Source organism: Bubalus kerabau, chromosome 8 (assembly GCF_029407905.1).
Source record: "Bubalus kerabau isolate K-KA32 ecotype Philippines breed swamp buffalo chromosome 8, PCC_UOA_SB_1v2, whole genome shotgun sequence".
NCBI lineage: Eukaryota > Metazoa > Chordata > Mammalia > Artiodactyla > Bovidae > Bubalus > Bubalus kerabau.
In genome coordinates, this window is record NC_073631.1 from 74,842,779 (window position 1) to 74,864,115 (window position 21,337).

Below are 21,337 nucleotides of genomic sequence, written 5' to 3' on the forward strand. Positions count from 1 at the left end.
TCTTGAGAAATTAATAATCATAGCAAATGTAAATAGCCTAAACTTGATAGAAAAAGGGCTTACTAACTTTTTTTTAATAACTTTATTTTGCTACAAGAACTTGAAGGCTCAGAAAGGTTGAAAGTAAATGGATGAAAGAAGATAGGTATATGGCAGAAAGTGAAGAGGAACTAAAAAGCCTCTTGTTGAAGGTGAAAGAGGAGAGTGAAAAAGTTGGCTTAAAACTCAACATTCAGAAAATGAAGATCATGGCATCTGGTCCCATCACTTCATGAGAAATAGATGGGAAACAGTGGAAACAGTGTCAGACTTTATTTTTGGGGGCTCCAAAATCACTGCAGATGGTGACTGCAGCCATGAAATTAAAAGATGCTTACTCCTTGGAAGGAAAGTTATGACCAACCTAGATAGCATATTCAAAAGCAGAGACATTACTTTGCCAACAAAGGTCTGTCTAGTCAAGGCTATGGTTTTTCCAGTGGTCATGTATGGATGTGAGAGTTGGACTGTGAAGAAAGCTGAGCACTGAAGAATTGATGCTTTTGAACTGTGGTGTTGAAGAAGACTCTTGAGAGTCCCTTGGACTGCAAGGAGATCCAACCAGTCCATTCTGAAGGAGATCAGCCCTGGGATTTCTTTGGAAGGAATGATGCTAAGGCTGAAACTCCAGTACTTTGGCCACCTCATGTGAAGAGTTGACTCATTGGAAAAGACTCTGATGCTGGGAGGGATTGGGGGCAGGAGGAGAAGGGGACGACAGAGGATGAGATGGCTGGATGGCATCACCGACTCGATGGACGTGAGTCTCAGTGAACTCCGGGAGTTGGTGATGGACAGGGAGGCCTGGCGTGCTGCGATTCATGGGGTCACAAACAGCTGGACATGACTGAGCAACTGAACTGAACTGAACTGAATTGAATGTCTGAAAAGCTAGTATAGCTGTATTAGTATTAGACGCACTAGACTTTTAAGCAATAAGCATTTAGAGAACAGAGGGGAGTCATTGCCCAAAGATGAAGGACTTCATTCTTTCCTGACTCCATGATCCAACTCAGTAATTCTCTATGCTGCCTGACCCTTATGACCATAGTGATTATATGTAATAAAACAGCAGGGTGGAGTTTTACTGAGAGAATAATAATACAATGATTTAAAATCCCCATAGGTAGTCAAACTGGTCTGGGTTGGAGTTCCAGCTCCACCACTTACTAGCTTTGTTGCCCTGTTTCTTTCTTTTTTTTATTTTTAAATTTTATTTTATTTTTAAACTTTACATAATTTCACCTTTCCGTGCCTCAGTTTCCTTATCTGTAAGATATGGCCAGCCATACTTGTATCTCATGTTTTGTATGAGGATTAAAAGAATTACAGTAATTCTAGTTTATACCAGCTTCTCAACAAATGTTAGATCTCTCATCCTATTTCTTGTCACAAAAAACAAAACCTGCAAAACTTGTAATTTCAGAAGGCAAATAGCCATTTAAGGTTTCAAATTGAAATAATTTTTCTTATAAAGAGTTAATTATCCATGAAATTAAATATTTACGCTTTCACAGAACCAATGTGCTCATAATGTTAGAATAAGGAAGTGGCTAGTCTAGAAATTTTAAAACATTCTCAGTATCTTAACAGCTGATGTTCTTTTCTATCATGGAAATATTTTGAAATCACGTTTTATAATGATCTAGAGAGAATGGTGTACTCTCACCAGACAGTCAATTAGGAAAGTCAATTAGGAAAATAGCATGCAGTTAAGCATTTGTGTTCAGGTGTGTAAATGCAGATGGCAGGTTGAGATGCTCACTTGTACATAGTAGAGCACTCAGAGCATAGTTTCCCTAAAAATGAGATCACAAATAGTCTTTGTTTCCCAAGTGGGGTGACCAGCTAGCTGCCTTGCCTTCCCTGGAACTGAAGCGTTTTCTAGGAATGAAGGATTTTCAGTGCCAAGCCTGGAAAAATCATGCGAAAACCAGAATGACTGGTGACTCTACAAGTCAAACCCCAAAACTGATCTGCCAAATGTCAGCCACAACTGCAGGAGCCCTTCATGAGAAGCCTGTTCTGCCAAGTGATAGACTTTCTCCTGTTGTATTTATGGGCTCAGCACTTGATGTCTAACAGTTGACTGAGCTGTGTGTGGGTGCTGTTACTCTGGGGTCTGAGCCTGGGAGAAGAGAAATAATCTCATCTGTTAAACTTTGTTACTTAGATCCCAGTGTGACCACTCCTCCGCCAAAATATCATTTCTTTCAAAAATATGGGGGCTGCGCTTTGCTGAAGCAGCCTGAAGAGATACCCCACATCCAAGGTAAGAGAAACCCAAGTAAGACAGTAGGTGTTGCGAGAGGGCATCAGAGGGCAGATACCCTGAAACCATAATCACAGAAAATTAGTCAATCTGATCACATGGACCACAGCCTTGTCTAACTCAATGAAACTAAGCCATGCTGTGTGAGGCCACCCAAGATGGGCGGGTCATGGTGGGGAGGTCTGACAGAATGTGGTCCACTTGAGAAGGAAATGGCAAACCATTTCAGTATTCTTGCCTTGAGAACCCCATGAACAGTATGAAAAGGCAAAATGATAGGATACTGAAAGGGGAACTCCCCGGGCCAGTAGGTGCCCAATATGCTACTGGAGATCAGTGGAGAAATAACTCCAGAAAGAATGAAGGGATGGAGCCAAAGCAAAAACAATACCCAATTGTGGATGTGACTGGTGAGAGAAGCAATGTCCAATGCTGTAAAGAGCAATATTGCATAAGAACCTGGAATGTCAAATCCATGAATCAAGGCAAGTTGGAAGTGGCAGAAAGTGAAGAGGAACTCAAAAGCCTCTTGATGAAAGTAAAAGTGGAGAGTGAAAAAGTTGGCTTACAGCTCAACATTTAGAAGACAAAGATCATGGCATGTGGTCCCGTCACTTCATGGAAAATAGATGGGGAAACAGTGGAAACAGTGTCAGACTTTATTTTTTGGGGCTCCAAAATCACTGCAGATGGTGACTGCAGCCATGAAATTAAAAGACGCTTACTCCTTGGAAGGAAAGTTATGACCAACCTAGATAGCATATTCAAAAGCAGAGACATTACTTTGCTAACAAAGGTCTGTCTAGCCAAGGCTATGGTTTTTCCAGTGGTCATGTATGGATGTGAGAGTTGGACTGTGAAGAAGGCTGAGCACCAAAGAATTGATGCTTTTGAACTGTGGTGTTGGAGAAGACTCTTGAGAGTCCCTTGGACTGCAAGGAGATCCAACCAGTCCATTCTGAAGGAGATCAGCCTTGGGATTTCTTTGGAGGGAATGATGCTGAAGCTGAAACTCCAGTACTTTGGCCACTTCACGCGAAGAGTTGACTCATTGGAAAAGACTCTGATGCTGGGAGGGATTGGGGGCAGGAGGAGAAGGGGACAACAGAGGATGAGATGGCTGGATGGCATCACCGACTCAATGGACATGAGTCTGAGTGAACTCTGGGAATAGGTGATGGACAGGGAGGCCTGGCGTGCTGCAATTCATGGGGACGCAAATAGTTGGACACGACTGAGCGACTGAACTGAACTGAAACAGGAGATGGCAAGGGTGAACGTCAACATTCTAGGAATCAGGGAACTAAAATGGATTGGAGTGGGTGAATTTAACTCAGATGACCATTTTATCTACTACTGTGGGCAGGAATCCCTTAGAAGAAATGGAGTAGCCATCATAGTCAACAAGAGAGTCTGAAATGCAGTACTTGGATGCAATTTCAAAAATGACAGAATGATCTCTGTTCATTTCCAAGGCAAACCATTCAGTATCACAGTAATCCAAGCCTATGCCCCAACCAGTAACACTTAAGAAGCTGAAGTTAAATGGTTCTATGAAAACCTACAAGACCTTTTAGAACTAACACCCAAAAAAGATGTCCTTTTCATTATAGGGGACTGGAATGCAAAAGTAGGAAATCAAGAAACACCTGGAGTAACAGGCAAATTTGGCATTGGAGTATCGAATAGAGCAGGGCAAAGGCTAATAGAGTTTTGCCAAGAGAATGAACTGGTCATAGCAAACACCCTCTTCCAACAACACAAGAGAAGACTCTACACATGGACATCACCAGATGGTCGACACCAAAATCAGATTGATTATATTCTTTGCAGCCAAAGATGGAGAAGCTCTATACAGTCAGCAAAAACAAGACCGGGAGCTGACTGTGCCTCAGATCATGAACTCCTTATTGCCAAATTCAGACTTAAATTGAAGAAAGTGGGGAAAACCACTAGACCATTCAGGTATGACCTAAATCAAATCCCTTATGATTATACAATGGAAGTGAGAAATAGATTTAAGGGACTAGATCTGATAGACAGAGTGCCTGATGAACTATGGACTGAGGTTCGTGACACTGTACAGGAGACAGGGATCAAGACCATCCCCATGGAAAAGAAATGCAAAAAAGCAAAATGGCTGTCTGAGGAAGCCTTACAAATAGCTGTGAAAAGAAGAGAAGTGAAAAGCAAAGGAGAAAAGGAAAGATATAAGCATCTGAATGCAGAGTTCCAAAGAATAGCAAGGAGAGATAAGAAAGCCTTCCTCAGCGATCAATGCAAAGAAATAGAGGAAAACAACAGAATGGGAAAGACTAGAGATCCCTTCAAGAAAATTAGAGATACCAAGGGAACATTTCATGCAAAGATGGGCTCAATGAAGGACAGAAATGGTACGGACCTAACAGAAGCAGAAGATATTAAGAAGAGGTTGCAAGAATACACAGAAGAAATGTACAAAAAAGAGCTTCACAACCAAGATAATCACGATGGTGTGATACTCACCTTGGGCCAGACATCCTGGAACGTGAAGTCAAGTGTGCCTTAGAAAGCATCACTACGAACAAAGCTAGTGGAGGTGATGGAATTCCAATTGAGCTATTTCAAATCCTAAAAGATGATGCTATGAAAGTGCTGCACTCAATATACCAGCAAATTTGGAAGACTCAGCAGTGGCCACAGGACTGGAAAAGGTCAGTTTTCATTCCAATCACAAAGAAAGGCAATGCCAAAGAATGCTCAAACTACCGCACAATTGCACTCATCTCACACGCTAGTAAAGTAATGCTCAAAATTCTCCAAGCCAGGCTTCAGCAATATGTGAACCGTGAACTTTCTGATGTTCAAGCTGGTTTTAGAAAAGGCAGAGGAACCAGAGATCAAATTGCCAACATCTGCTGGATCATTGAAAAAGCAAGAGAGTACCAGAAAAACATCTATTTCTGCTTTATTGACTATGCCAAAGCCTTTGACTGTGTGGATCACAATAAACTGTGGAAAATTCTGAAAGAGATGGGAATACCAGACCACCTGACCTGCCTCTTGAGAAACCTATATGCAGGTCAGGAAGCAAAAGTTAGAACTGGACATGGAACAACAGACTGGTTCCAAATAGGAAAAGGAGTACGTCAAGGCTGTATATTGTCACCCTGCTTATTTAACTTATATGCAGAGTACATCATGAGAAACCCTGGGCTGGAAAAAGCACCAGCTAGAATCAAGATTGGTGGTAGAAATATCAATAACCTCAGATATGCAGATGACACCACCCTTATGGCAGAAAGTGAAGAGGAACTCAAAAGCCTCTTGATGAAGGTGAAAGAGGAGAATGAAAAAGTTGGCTTAAAGCTCAACATTCAGAAAACTAAGATCATGGCATCTCATCGCACCACTTCATGGGAATTAGATGGGGAAACAGTGGAAAAAGTGCCCAACTTTACTTTTTGGGCTCCAAAATCACTGCAGATGGTGACTGCAGCCATGAAATTAAAAGATGCTTACTCCTTGAAAGGAAAGTTATGACCAACCTAGAAGACATATTCAAATGCAGAGACATTACTTTGCCAACAAAGGTCCATCTAGTCAAGGATATGGTTTTTCCTGTGGTCATGTATGGATGTGAGAGTTGGACTGTTAAGAAAGCTGAGCGCTGAAGAATTGATGCTTTTGAACTGTGGTGTTGGAGAAAACTCTTGAGAGTCCCTTGGACTGCAAGGAGATCCAACCCGTCCATCCTAAAGGAGATCAGTCCTGGGTGTTTATTGGAAAGACTGATGCTGAAGTTGAAACTCCAGTACTTTGGCCACCTCACGCGAAGAGTTGACTGATTGGAAAAGACCCTGATGCTGGGAGGGAATGGGGGCAGGAGGAGAAGGGGACGACAGAGGATGAGATGGCTGGATGGCATCACAGACTCGATGGACATGAGTTTGAGTGAACTCCAGGAGTTGGTGATGGACAGGGAGGCCTGGCCTGCTGTGATTCATGGGGTCGCAAAGAGTCAGACATGACTGAGCAACTGACCTGAACTGATCTGAATTCATTGTTGCCCAAATGAATCCCTGATTTTCAGGGTGGAGGTTCGAGCATTAAAAGAACATCAGACACCATCCTATCCCCTCCATGGTGTTTATTCTCTCATCCCACCTCCCATTTATACCAATTTATATAATCATGCTGACTCCTAGATGCATGGCCAATATTCATGTCCCTAGACATCTTGACATTTATCTCAGGGAAGATTGCTTGGGCACCTGCACAGCCTTTTTTCTAAGACTATTAACATAGTTAATAATAACCTTGAGATTAGCAGTAGTGACAAGTAACCTATTGAACAACTGCCATTCACCAAGGTCCACTTCAAATAACAGCCCCCTCTCCCTACACACAGTAGTGGAAGGAAACGCTTTCAGCCTCCTCTGTTCTATCATTGCAACTACTTTATGTTTCTATTTAAATCTCAATCATGATCTACCTTATAGTGCAGTCACTCAAGCATGTGTCTGTCTCCTTCATAAATTGCCAGGTCTTTAAGAGCAGAGAAACTGTCTCACTCATCTTTATATGACTCTCGGAAACTTGCAGAGTACCTGTCATAGACAGATTATTCAATAAATGTCTCAGGAATTGATAACATCCTTGGGACTCTAGGAACTCATCAGAGATCAGCTGCCTCCATTATAACTTGGTCAATAATTCAGTCTATTAGGAGGAATGACTATATTAAATTTGTTCTGCCAACACTGCTTATTCTTGCATTGAAATTCACAGACTAGTTGACTTAGCAGCTCACTATGATTTGAAAAGACTTGCTTGTGATAGAAAAGATAGAGAAATCAGAATAAATAAAATTCAAATTACTCTCAACAAACATTAACTGAAAAATCATTTGAACAATGCTGTTCTCTCTACTGGGCTTCTCAGGTGGCTCAGTGGTAAAGAATCCACCTGCCAATGCAGGAAACACAGGAGACGTGGTTTTGATCCCTGGGTCAGGAAGATTCCCTGAAAGAGGAAATGGCAACCCACTCCAGTATTCTTGTCTGGAAAATTCCATGAACAGAGGAGCTTTGCAGGCTACAGTCCATGGGGTTGAAAAGAGTTAGATATGGCTGAGCAACTGAGCATGCACACACGTTCTAGTAGATAATACCCAAATAAGATAACACCCCAAAAGTAAGGTGACCCGGGTTCAGTCCCTGGGTCAGGAAGATCCCCTGGCAAAGGAAATGGCAACCCACTCCAGTATCCTTGCCTGGAAAATCCCACAGACAGAGGAGACTGGTGGGCTGCAGTTCATGGGGTTGCAAAGAGTTGGGCATTACTGAGCAAGTAAACACACATTGAGTGAGATGGAAGGGCAAACTGTGGCTTTTATTTTCTACTCAAAGTTTCTCATTTCAACTTTAAATTGCCTCATAACCTCTTAGTATAGCAGCCAAATTAATGAGTCAAATCAGATTTCAAATAAATACACTGAACAAATAAAGTTTCAAACTCAATTAACTTCTGGGAAAACGAAGAATACTGAAATTAGGACCAGATTGAGAATTAGAGGAATCTGTGTCTTGTATATAAAATAGCTTTTTTAAAAGGCTCAAATCCTTAACAAGTTTTAATATCAAAACAATCTGCCTAAGGACAAACTAGAGTCCCCCCAAATTAAAGTCAATACATTAGTAAGAAGTGTACTATGCCAACATGACATACTTGTAATATGTCAATACACTAGCAGTGTTAAGTGTTACAGCTTGTGAGAATTCCAAAATTATCATTAAACTCAAAGCCAGGAAAAAATTATTAATATCAGTGACCTACATGTATTCCATGGGCTTCCCAAGTGGTGCTAGTGGTAAAGAACCCACCTGCCAATCCAGGAGGTGTAGGTTCAATCCTTGGGTCAGGAAGATCCCCTGGAGGAGGGCATGGCAATCCACTCCAGTACTCCTGCCTGGAGAATCCCATAGACGGAGAAGCCTGGCAGGCTGCAGACCATAGGGCCGCAAAGAGTCAGACATGACTAAGGTGCCTTAGCACACAGGCATACAAAGGTGTTTCAGGGAATTTGAGGATCACAATATTAAAGGATAAAATAAGTTCTTTTTAAACTTGATACTAAAGATAACTTAATGTGACTAGAACTTCTAAGATCACTAGAAACTACAGTCTGTTAACCAATAACTCTGAGAGCACCAGGAAGTTGTTGTTACAAAAAACTCTTCTACTTTTGTCAAGGCCTTGCATAAACAGTACCTAGTCCCTGGTGGCTCAGATGGTAAAGAATCTGCCTGCAATGCAGAAGACTTGGGTTGGATCCCTGGGTCAGGAGAATGATGAGAATGATGAAGAATCCTTTGAGGTTGTTCGTCAAACATCACCTTGCTTCTGGCTCCTCCGGGATCACTCCTAGTCATCCCAATCCACTGCAGGCTGCACTGGCCCTCACTGCACACCTACTGTGTGTCAGGCAACAGAGCATGTACCATTCACATCACCCTGTTCCCATGATTGCAAGCGTCTCAATCCTGCAGAAGTAGAACAAGTTTAAATTGATAACTCTTACTAGCACATTAAAAAAAAATGAACCCGGATGACATATGATTAATTATATGTTATTCCACTCCAATTTTAAAAAGAGAAAAAGATTCTGTGTGATATCACACTGTGCTAATTTTACTAATAGGCAGAAGAAAAGGCAATAACTTAGTTGTGACAATATCATAATCCTCCTACTGACAAAACACAATAAAATAATATTTCACTGAAACATCTCATTTGAAAGGCTGTTTTCTTTTATGATGATGGAAAAGGTATTTGTTGAATTCTGATGACATTGTAACTGATTCCAATGTTCTACATAGAGGGAAAAAAAAAACCACTTTCTGTTGCATACACAGTATTAAGTAACCATCTAAGCATTAGTTCAGTTCAGTCGCTTAGTCATGTCTGACTCTGTGACCCCACGGACTACAGCACGCCAGGCCTCCCTGTCCATCACCAACTCCCAGAGTCTACTCAAACTCACCTCCATTGAGTTGGTCATGACGTCCAACCATCTCATCCTCTGTCGTCCCCTTCTCCTCCCGCCTTCAATCTTTCCCAGTATCGGGGTCTTTTCAAATGAGTCAGATCTTCACATCAGGTGGCCAAAATATTGGAGTTTCAGCTTGAACATCAGTCCTTCCAGTGAACACTCAGGACTGATTTCCTTTAGAATGGACTGGTTGGATCTCCTTGCTGTCCAAGGGATTCTCAAGAGTTCTCTCCAACACCACAGTTCAAAAACATCAATTCTTTGGCTCTCAGCTTTCTTTATGGTCCAATTCTCACATCTATACATGACTACTGGAAAAACCATAGCCTTGACTAGACAGACCTTTGTTGGCAAAGTAATGTCTCTGCTTTTTAATATGCTCTCTAGGTTGATCATAACTTTCCTTCCAAGGAGCAAGCGTCTTTTAACTTCATGGCTGCAGCCACCATCCATGGTGATTTTGGAGCCCCCCAAAATAAAGTGTGACACTGTTTCCACTGTTTCCCCATCTATTTGCCATGAAGTGATGGGACCAGATGCCATGATCTTAGTTTTCTGAATGTTGAGCTTTAAGCCAAATTTTTCATTCTCCTCTTTCACTTTCATCAACAGGCTCTTTAGTTCTTCTTCACTTTCTGCCATAAGGGTGGTGTCATCTGCATATCTGAAGTTATTGATATTTCTCCCAGAAATCTTGATTCCAGCTTGTGCTTCTTCCAGCCCAGCGTTTCTCATGATGAACTCTGCATAGAAGTTAACTAAGCAGGGTGACAATACACAGCCTTGACGTACTCCTATACCTATTTGGAACCAGCCTGTTGTTCCGTGTCCAGTTCTAACTTTTGCTTCCTGACCTACATACAGATGTCTCAGAGACAGGTCAGGTGATCTGGTATTTCCATCTCTTGAAGAATTTTCCACAATTTGTTGCGATCCACACAGTCAAAGGCTTTGGCATAGTCAATAAAGCAGACTCTCTTGCTAGCATAATGCAGGTATAATATACCTGCATTATGGAACTCTCTTGCTAGCATAATGCAGGTATATTAGAAAGAGAGCAATGATTATCTGCCCTCTTATTTGCTTTCCTGCCATCAGTAGGTCACATGGAGGCTTTGTGTGGACCTAGCTCCAGATAGCCCTCTTTGCTTAGTGGAAAGAAACTTTGTATCATGATGTGGAAGTCCCAAACAAATGCTGATTTGTCCATCTCTTTTTATCTGCTCCTCTGTCCTGTTCCTTATTTAGGCAGGGGGAATAGGCTGGAAGGTATTTAGGCCGTTAAAATACAGCAAAAGTGAGTTGTATCTCTCCTGAATTAGGGAGTAGAACCAACTCTAAAATGTTTATTCTCTGAACTTGTAGGTTAGCCCATAAGATTATGATTAGGAACTCCTAGGCTGAGAAGTTGAGTCCTGATTTGGCTAAATGAAGAATATTATTAGGGTGGCTGGTTTTCTCCCAGAGCCAAGTCTATAGGCAGGACAGGTAGGGGTGGAGGGGAGGAATGCCTGGGACAAAAGGGTTTGGGGTGGCTATGGGGCTTGATTCCATCCTACATGGGATTCTGCTTTTAGAATAGTAACCCAGAGGTCTGAGCTTAGCACATGGTCAGTTTCAAAGTAGAGGAAACACAAATAATTTAAAACTACTCAAAATATGTATTGTTTTCTCATACCTGCAGGTCCTCTACCTCCTACCTTGCATTCTTCATCTGGCAATTGGTGTTCCACCTTCAAACCTCTGCTCAAGCATCAGTTACTCCAGGAAATTTGACCTTCCTCCTCCACTCTTCCCAGCCTGGGATGGGTGTCCTCGCACAGTTCCTGAAACACCTCATGCCCACTTCCCTGTTAGAGAGCGAGGAGGTATCACAGCCCCTGAAATGGAATTACAGCTTTGAGTGTATTGAATTTGAAAAGCCCAAGTTTTATCTTGGCTAGCAGAGGCTTCTGGGCATTCCTCCTCTATTCTCTTTTACTGTCTGCATCTGCATGGAATGAAGTTGCTATTCTGATTGATTCTTGAGACCACATTGCTCCGTGCGCACGAGCATTGTACCAGGAGGTAACATGGTTTCATGAGTGTCCCTTCTCTTCCTCCATCTGCTGCTGGACACAGCAGGCTAGCTCTTCCTGTCTGTGTGTCTGTTTAGGTAAGCGCCTTTCGGAAGCTGCAACAAACCTCACTATTCCTGCACTCCCCACCAGGGAGCTGAGATTTGGCGTGGGGGCTGGGCTACCCTGGAGGCTTAGACTTCAGCCAGGCATCCTGAGTTAGCTTAGGGCAGCCCTGTCTTGGACCTCACTGGATCAGCTACTTTGTTCTCCATTTGCCCACTGCTTGTTAAATCTATAGCTCTTCTGTCAGGAAACTGCAAAAGGAGACATGATGAGTGGAAAGGAGGCCTCTAACACCCCAAACTCTAACAGGCCCACCTCTGCAGTTCCAACGATACACCATAACTACATGTCTCCCTCATTAGATGACAAATTCCCTGAGAAACTGTTATTGATCTTTGTATCCCCAGTGTTCAGTGTAATGTCCAATAGGTTCTAGGTGCTCAAAACATGATAAGTGTGTGAATGAATGAATGGATGAATGAGTTTGGTCATTTTTGGACTTTTCTTCACTGATCCAACCCTGGCCACTCTGTGAGCCGACCCACCTCTGTGTGGAGCTTAACTGGTCACCCTACCCAGAATGTACTCAATCCCAGCTCAACATTCACATTTTCTATGAAGTCTCTTCTAGCTTATTCTGCCCACACTCATTTCCTCTTCTAAATGCCCTTTGCATGGTTTATCTGTTATCCTCTAATTGGTTTTAAGTGTGTCGTGATTGTGTTCTTCATTAGATTGTATGTGGCCTGGTCTTGACGGACTTCTTCCACGAAACATCACCAGGCAGGCCTGAGTTTGTAAACACAGCAGCTACCAGCAAACCTCCCTGACTTGAATGAGGTGGGAAAAGTCATTTGCTTTCTTTGGGCCTCAGTTTCCTCACCGGTGAAAATGGGGGGGAGGGGGATAATCCTCTACTTGAATGTGTCACGAGCAGTGAAAGGATCAAAATAAAAACACAGTGGCATCTACAAAAAAATACACAATTTATACCTCATAGAATGTCAGATAAATCTAGGATCAGAGGAGAGCTTCATAAATTCTTATACATTTACTTCATAATGACTATGTTGCTCATAGGCATGTCGTTAATGAAGGTTGAATTTGTTCTTACTGTAACTCTAGTGAAGATGATTACAATTTGCAGTGATAGATGGGTGACATGTTGCATTTAAACCCATTCCAAGAATGGTTATCAGGCTGTAAATGTTTCAGAAAAACTACTATGGAATCTCTTGGAATGTAGCTTTGCAATTAAAGTTTAAAATTTAAAGTTTACCATTATTATATTTCTTAAAGTGAATTTTTGTTTTTTAGGAACGTCTTAATCCTGTTGGGCTGTTATCACAAATTACTATAGACTTTGCGGATTAAAAACAACATGGATTTGCTGCTCACAGTTCTGGAGGTTGGGAAGCCCAAAATCAAGGCACCAGCAGGTGTGATGTCTGGTAAGAGCCTGCTTCCTGATTCATAGCCAACCCTTGTCCTGCTATGTCCTCACGTCATAGAAAGGATGAGGGGCCTTTTTGGCTCCTTTCATAAGGGCACTGGAAAAACATTAGAATGCTTTATGAACACAGAATATCTTGTATACCATACAATTCCCTAAGTCATGATGTGCTACAGGATTTGGTAAGCAGTTTTAAGACATCACATAGAAATATTTATGCATATTTTTTAGAGTGTAGTTTAAAACACAAATATAGAATGAGACCCATTTCTTTGATTTAGAAATTACACATAAGAATCTAATAACATTAAGCCTATGCAGATAAGTACCTGAAAGAGAGGGGGAGTTTAATAACCTGTAGCTAAATTAACATACCCCATGTTGTGTGAAAAGATAATTATCCTACTCAGTGTGTTTCTGTTTATGACTCAAATTCTAAGAGTAGTGGCCCAAGGAAATGTGCAGATCTGAGCTGTCTGATATGGTAGCCGCTGGAAACACAGGGCTATTTAAGATACACTAAAATGTAAAACTCAGTTCCTTGTTTGCACTTGATACAGTCAAGTGCTCAAAAATCATGTGTGCCTAGTGACTACTATACTCAACAGAGGAGATTCAGGACATTTTTGCAGAAGGTTCTATTAGACAGCAACCCTTTCTGCTGACAGCATAGGCTAACAAGGTTAACAAGAATTCCCTGTGAATGGGGGAAAAGTTCAACAAAATTGTTCCAAATTAGCATTGCTCTGCCCAGTGTTTCAGATATGTCTGCTGTTCACACACACACACACACACACACACCCCCCACAGCTGAGTCTTAGTCATCATAAATCATATCTTTATATCTTCCATAGCCACTGCCTTAATATTGGTGAAACAAACCTTGAATCTGCTACTTGAGGGAGATTGTGATTTAATGAATAACTTCAAATATTTCTTACTATTGCAACAGCAGATTTTGCATTGAGGAGCACACACTTTTGAGTGCATAGTGCTTTATTTAAACACACATATATACAATGATGACAAAGGGAAACTGCAGAGGTGAGCACAGGGGCTGCATGCATTGGGAGGACTGGCAGACTCTAGTTTTACAGGATGAAATGGGGGTTGAAAAAGAGGCAGAGACTGGAGAGCAAGTTTCCTTTCCCATCACCACATAGAAGGGTCTTCCAGCCTGTCAAACACAAAAAGCAAAGCACGTAAGAGAATCTTCTAACTTCCTGGGAGGCTTGCAAGGGTGAGACATCCAGCTCAGAACTTAAAGATGATCAGAAACTGTTGAAAAGGCTGCTGGCATTCTAAATAGGAGACCATGTAGAATATCAGAGTGGGAGACTGTGGCATAATGTACAGAGACCCCAGCTGAGTAGCTTCACTCATGTTAACGGGAGTCTCAGGCAAATCTCAGAAGGAATATTTAAAAGTCTCTGTATTTATCAAAGAAGCCAAAGAACTCTGCAATATTTCTGAAGATCAAAACTATAGGAATCACATGAAACTGTAAAAAGAAAGTTATTGTTATTCAACTCTGAATATGCTTCCTGTGTTTTCCTGCAAGGCTTTTTATGTAGTAAGATGCTGTTTAATAGACTATAAAGAACGCTTTTAAATAAAATCACATTCACAGGCAATTTTAAGGCTGTCAGGTTTTGTCTCCATCTAAATGCACATGATTGAAGCTGTCAATCAGAGTACAATTAACTCTATTTCATTCACCAGCCATGTGACTTTGGGCCACAAAACAACAGTGTTAAGGCTGTAGGTTGGTCTGGATGATTATATTTCTAATCTTGAGTAGATATAGCATATCCTAAACTTATTACTGTGACAAATATCATATGCCTATTAATGAAACATCAAAGCATGTATTGCTTAGTATTTTAAAAACACCTTTATGAGTTTTCCACCTGCTTCCCTTGCATTTGCTGTTCAAGTCTGCTAGTGCCACCAGGGACAAGAGCACTGGAGTTTTATTCCAATCCAAATTGTGTGTCCTTCAGAGAAAACAAACCTGACAACTCTAGACTTGCACCTTCACACTGGCTGGCCATTCCACAAGAGAACAGAGGGAGAACCCAATGAAGAGTGACAAGCCAGTCACATGCACAGAGCAAGTGTTCTAGTGACCTCTTCTGGGGAGCTTGGTTCTTGATGTTGTAGAGCTCTGGGTTTAAGGTAGACAGGCCATCTTACTGGGGGAAGGGACAGTGGGCCTGGGACAGGAGAGCCAGCTATGGAAAAGGAGGAGGAGCAGGCATCTTTTCACTTGCAGTCTTTACCTAGAATGACCCCAGCCCAATGTTTGACACCTAGATATTAGAAGGCACCTGTCCTAAGGCAGCTCCACACTCCAAGAAAGCCCCAAGTTTCCAAGCAAGCCCTAAGAATAACATGTTGTTCAATGCTCATTCACTGAATGTGATAAATTACAATGTGACATCAGATGAACTAAAATAAGTCAAAAAGTAAACAGGAGCACCCCTTGATTTATCTACAGCTTCTTGTAAAACCAGTGTGACCGGAGTGAAGCCAGGAGGGAACATTTCCAAGGATGTGTAAATCCTCTACGTAGACTATAAGAACTAAAGATTACCTCAGCCAAAGACAGACAGTTGGTTATTTCAATGTAGATATTAGGGCATACCCTATGCTTCCCCAATCTAAGCCAATTAGAAATTTTCTATAGAGTAATTTTTGAGGCAAAAATCATTTATATTTGAAAATTTCAAAGGAGCATCAAATTAAGTTGAATCAGAAAATTTTATCCCACAAGTTCAGAGATTTGTAAATGAGTATGTGAAGAGAAAGGTCCTCCATGCTCTGTTTCCCATCACTCCTTCTGTCCAAATCTTACCTGGTCTGGAGGACCCCATCCCAACACCTTCTTCCAGCAGTCCTTTCTGATTTCCTTTCCCTGACCACCTTGAGCTCTGCAACAGTGTTCCCACATAAGTCTTTTCATACCTAGTTCTGGGAATGTTTCCCGTGCTTTCTCTCATCAAGAGGTCTGAAATCAGGGTCTCGGGGCTAGATCGTTTCCCGTATCTGGAAAAAAAAACAATGGGTTAGGGGAGTAAAAGTCCTTTAAGGCAAGTTTGGAGAAACCATAAACACCTTTAGAAAAGAAAGATTTGTGGTATTAAATATAAAACACCAACAAAATCATAATTCCTGCTTAAATTAGAATCTTGATGAATATCCACTGTAAGTCACAATGCTCTGAAAGCAACAGAGTGATATACAAAAATGCACATTACTGCTGCTGAAATGCATCCATTCTCACAGCTACCAACAGATTCTGAGTCCTATATTTTCCATGTTTATTTGGGGTGCCAAAAGCTAAAAGTCTTCTCTCCTGACATGATTTTAATCTGCCCTGAAAATACGAAGGAAACCTACTGGTCCATAGAAATGTTCTTGGTCTCTTTTCTCCCATAGCAGGGTATGGGTAGAACAATATATGAATTCAAGGTTATGTTTTCCTGCCAGGGTAGTATATGCTGCTGGCCCCAGGTGAGTGAGGACCTGGTCTGTTTGTCTATCTCTCTCTCTCTGCAAAAGGAGCTGAGAAATCTACACCAAGTTGTATTTTTTTGAAGACACTATTTTTCCCTTTCTCAAAAAGAGCATTGGACATCAGTAGCTGCTTTTTTTCACAAATAAAACAATAGTCTACTGTGGATTGATTAGATATCAGATAAAACAGCGGAATAAAGCTGATAGAGAGTATATGCTAGCTGCCTATCAAGCACAATTAAATCTAAATTTGGAGGAAAGCGTTCCTATTATTGCTCCTTTGCAGGGACTCAAGGAATACCAAAGCAAAGCCAACTCTCTCGCCCCCATCATTTGTGAGATTTCCTCAAAGATTTTCTGGTGTTGTGATATCAGACAGTACGCAGCAATTTATATGTATTTATTCTGTCCATCAGTTGATTTTACTAATCCTAAAACTCTTGGGCAACCTTAACTCGTTTATTTTCATCATGCTCCAGTGAATTAAAGAACTGGTGAATATTTTCTCCAATATACCATTAGAGAACTTAAGTCTGCAATAGCAGAATTTGTAGTCACAAAGCAGTAGGTACCCAGAGCAGCATCAATGACTGTTCTCCCATCTCGAATTAATTCTGGATTATCCTTCTTCTTGACAATGCTTTATCTTTCAAAGACGGCATCTCTAGGAAAATCAAACCTGGCTAGATATTAGAATCACCCTGGGGGTTTTGAAAAAGCCCAGGTCCCACCCTCTGGGAGATTCTGATTTAACTCCTCAGGGGTGCAGCTCAGCATCAGTATATTCTAAAAGTTCCCCAGATGATAACAATGAGACTAGGAGGAAGAAACTCTAGTCCAGGGCTGGTTTTCTCAGTCTTGGCACTGTGCACATTTTGAGCTGGATAATTCTTTATCATCAAGGGCTGTCCTAGGGACCACATGATGTTCAGCAGCGTCCCTGGCCTAACTCACTAGATGCCAGTAGTAGCCCCCATGCCACCCCACCCCACCCCACCCCACCCCACCCCACCCCACCCCATCCCACCATTATGACAACTGAAAATGTCTCCAGATATTGCCCAATCTCTTGGAGAGCATAAAGTCAACCCCAGTTGAGAACCACTGATATAGATGACTGTAAAAATACAATGTGGTAGATTGATGCTCTAGGATAAATGATGCCACCTTTGGAAGCAATGAATGAGGAGTATATAGCTTTAGAACATGAACTAAATAGAAAAGGGGAGGAAAGAGAATATCACAGTACCATCTATACCAAATTAAAATGTATGTGTATAAACGTAATTGTCAAAAATACAAATGTGCATATGAGTGGATATGTGTGGTGGGAAGATGATCAGAGTACAGAATGGAGGTGTTGGGTGCAGATTATGAGCCTCTGAGTGTTTCTAAGAAGGAACTTATATGAAGAGGAGATGGGAAACTGCTTCAGGAACACTTGCTAACCTGAATCTTAGCCCTTTCCCTTATTTTCTCCTCCTCAAAGGTGTTGAAGATCACTCTAAGTGCTGATAGTAGTGATAACATCCAGAGATCAAGAGGAGGGCTCCAATTTAATCACCCCTAAAAAAGGTTTTCATGAAATGTCCTTAATTTCATGATCTGTAAACTGGTGATAATTATACTCACTTCAAAGCTTTGAAGTAAAGACTGAACAAAGTAATGCCTAGGAAAACATTTTGAAATGCCAAAGCTTTACACAATGGTAAAGGTTTATATCAATCATCTTTGTAAAACTAAGCTCCACTATATGCTATAATTAACGGACTAAATAACTAACAAAGTCTTTCCTAGGGGAAAAAAAAAAACAATTTGTACATTTTTTTCTCTGGTCTTTATGATGTATAAGCAAGAATATGAAGCAATTAACTTTCTGAAGGTCTATTAAGATATAAGACATTCTTGATTTTCACTAATGAAAAGTATCAGACTTCAGGGATCATAAACCAATGCTATTTAATTCTAGCATTTTCATATATTTCTAATTTCATATAAATTGGTTCTTTAAAAGCTTTTTGATGAAACAGAAAGTTTCATCAAAGTTAGAGTTTTCTTTAATACAAATTCTTCCCCACTTTGAATTCTTTCCAACTATTCCTTGAAATATAGTAAAACAGCAAAGAAAAAACAATACTTTAAAAACATAACTTAAATATGTTAAATAACATTAAACTTTGTAAAAAGCTCATTGTTTTCAGCTTATTAAGGACATTTGATCTCAGTAAGTTTAAAAATTGAATGATTCAAAACTAAGATGAATTAATTTTGGAAACAAAATTTAAATCCTATGTTACTTCTAAAATAGTTTGAATTTGATTTTTTGCTTAAGATTTGATGTTGAGAATGAAATGTGGCCTTTCATTTTAGCTTTCTAGGGGTTCAGAATAAAAATGACAATTTCTCAAATTACATGTAATCCCTGGATTCATCCTAAAGTGAACAGATCATTGTAAGTTTCTCCTTAAAAAAGCACCAAGTGGGCATTTTCTTTTCCGAACTCACCTGCTATGAAATGGGAAAAGTCTCAGCATTTTAGACTAATGTTTTCATGCTAAATCTCTACTTATTAGGAGCAGGATTTTCAGGTAAGGGGTTCAGACCGAAATAAAACACTGTACGGGGGAAATAGTTCTAGTTGTCTTTTCACTTCAGTCTGGGCAGGCTGAAAAATCTGGCAATGTCTTTGGTGACCCAGCTGTTTCCTCCTTAGCTTGTGCTGTTATTTTTCTAGATACCCTGCAGCCCTCTCAGCTAATAGCCACCTCCCAGCGCCCTCCTGACCCCTTTCACTGGGTACTTTCCTATGCAGGTTTCCAAACAGTCCCCCGACTGCTCTAAGAACAAAAAAGACAAAGGGATGGGTGAGAGGAAATGGCCAGTCAGACCCCCAGACTGCAGGACCTGAGTCTGGGGATCAGGATTTTATGGCAGTAGTGGCCGAGGCAGTTGCTCCCTGTGCAAACATTTACTGAGAGCTGAGTATGTGCCTGATGCTGTCTGGCCCTGGGACACAAAAAATAAAAAGAAAAAGACCTTGTCCTTCAAGATGCCCATGATCTCCGGTGTGCAAGTGGGGCGCTCCAGGAGTCGTGAGTCCCGCGCAGCCCACCTACCTCTGCCTGGTGATGAGATTGATGTAATGTCGCAGCGCTGAGTAGTATCTGGCCAAGTCCTCCGCCGGAGCGTCCTCGCCGGGGTTGTCAGGCTTGGAGGGGTACGCCTCGGCCAGGGCGCCCAGGCACACGAGCAGGGACAGGGCGAGGGTCAGTCCAGACAAGCCCATTCGCTTGCTACCCAGCATCTGCGGACACCGAAGGTGCAGCGAAGGGGGCTTAGGGGATTCAGAGGACCCAAGCTCCGAACCTTCCTTCTCTGGCCCCAGCGCCCATCCCACTCCTACGACCCCTACACCCCAACCTTCAATCTACGCTCGACCCAGTCACGCAGAGGGAGCAGAGAGTGGTGAGACCATCCTGTGGGTTCAGGTCAAGATCTGCTCTGGCCCGGCCCCTCTACTCCGCCCGAAAACTCTGAGCAACTTTAGTCCAGTAGCAGAGCCAAGGATTCGGAGGTGAGAGGCGCTGAGTTGGGGAGGCTCCGGCGCCAATTTAAAACACTTTGAAAAACAGATTAGAAGTTCCTCCCCCTGCACTGAGAAATTACCCCTTTCCTACCCTCTTCCCCAAACGCCCTGTTAGAGGGAAGAAGTTTCTCCTTTTTCAGTTTTGGTCTGCCCCGCTGCAGGAGCTCGACAGTGATGGCAAACAGTACTCGGGTGGCAACTGGCGGGGAGAGGGGAGAGAACGGCTCCCTCGCCGGTGGGTCTCAGATCGGATCCTAAAGATCCCAAGAGGCGGCAGGGAGCGGCTCTTCCAAGCTCCGGGGATTCCTCATTCCGGAGCGCTGCCTGGGAAACCTCCCTCCAGGCGGCGACCCTTGAGGAAACTGCCAGCTGCCCTGGGATGGGGCTCTTGTTCTCCCTCCTTATCCACCATAAGATAACCCAGAGGGCCGGAGCAGCCAGGAGGGTCGGGGAGAGGGCAGCTGTACCATCAGAGGGAACAGGAAGGGGCAGGTGGAATTTAGCCGCCAAAAGGGGCTAGCGCGCGTCGAGGCGCCTGAAAGCCCGGCGCATAGGGGTTAGGGATCCGGGCGCGACCCTCCCAGCGCCCGCGGCAAGTTCACAGGCGCCCCCTCTCCCTTGGCTCGCGTCAAGTAAGCGGGTCTTGGCACTCACGGTGGCGGGCTGGCTGGCTGGCGGGCGTGGCTGGGTGGCTAGGGCTCAGTAGTCTGGCGAGCCTCTTCTAGGGGTGAGAGCCGGCAGAAGGGGGTGTCCGGAGCAGGTTGCAACAGGGTTTTTATGGCTCTCCCTAGCCACGGCAGGAGGGGCCTCGGGCAATCACGCTCCGCTACTCCCACCCCGCAGCTTCCCGCCCCCGTTGGCGGGGGATGAGGGAGGGGGTCCAGAGCTACTGCCGCGCGAGCCTCGGCTCTGGGAGCCACCCACACCCCAATTTGCCAGCGCCAGCCAGGCCCCAGGAAAGGGAAGCTAGCAGGATGCTAGCGCAGCAACGTGCTCCGAGAGCACGGGACCACGCCAAAGCACAAGTTTCCTGCCCTCCTGCGGCGGCCAAACCTTGCCGTCCTCCACGCCCGGTCTAGTCCTGCCAGAGATAGGAGCAGCCCAGATCTTCTCTGTCGCCCGTCACCTGGACTACCACCAGCTGAGCACCAGGGTTGGGGTACCCGTATCCGCTACGTGGTAAAGGCTTTCTGGGATCCGTGTGGCTAGGTCGCGGACACGACTCCTGAGTGCTTTCGGGGGAGAAAACTTGGTGCCGGGATTTTCCTGCGCCTAAAGCAGCTCCCAGAAGCCTGCCCGAAGTCCCGAGCTA

At 42.9% G+C, this 21,337-nt stretch overlaps 1 protein-coding gene across 1 annotated transcript; it reads right to left on the reverse strand.

Annotated features, from left to right (window-relative positions):
• Positions 1-13,912: 13,912 nt before the first annotated feature.
• Positions 13,913-20,793, reverse strand: NPY (neuropeptide Y). The gene is made up of 4 exons (XM_055589485.1): positions 20,680-20,793; positions 19,556-19,743; positions 15,888-15,968; positions 13,913-14,097 (listed from the first exon to the last, which is right to left on the reverse strand). Exons 2-4 carry the CDS (start codon positions 19,741-19,743, stop codon positions 14,073-14,075), a joined length of 294 nt encoding a protein of 97 aa, XP_055445460.1. The 5' UTR covers positions 20,680-20,793; the 3' UTR covers positions 13,913-14,072.
• Between the last annotated feature and the right edge of the window lie 544 nt (positions 20,794-21,337).

Bases quoted from the DNA above. Each gene is read 5' to 3' on its own strand.
- NPY (XM_055589485.1), bottom strand. From the start codon at position 19,743: ATGCTGGGTAGCAAGCGAATGGGCTTGTCTGGACTGACCCTCGCCCTG. The intron at 15,969-19,555 runs GTAGGTGGGCTG...TTTTTTTTCCAG, and splicing joins AATCTCATCACCAGGCAGAG to ATACGGGAAACGATCTAGCC. The intron at 14,098-15,887 runs GTATGAAAAGAC...TGTGTTTGACAG, and splicing joins GGAAACATTCCCAGAACTAG to GCTGGAAGACCCTTCTATGT.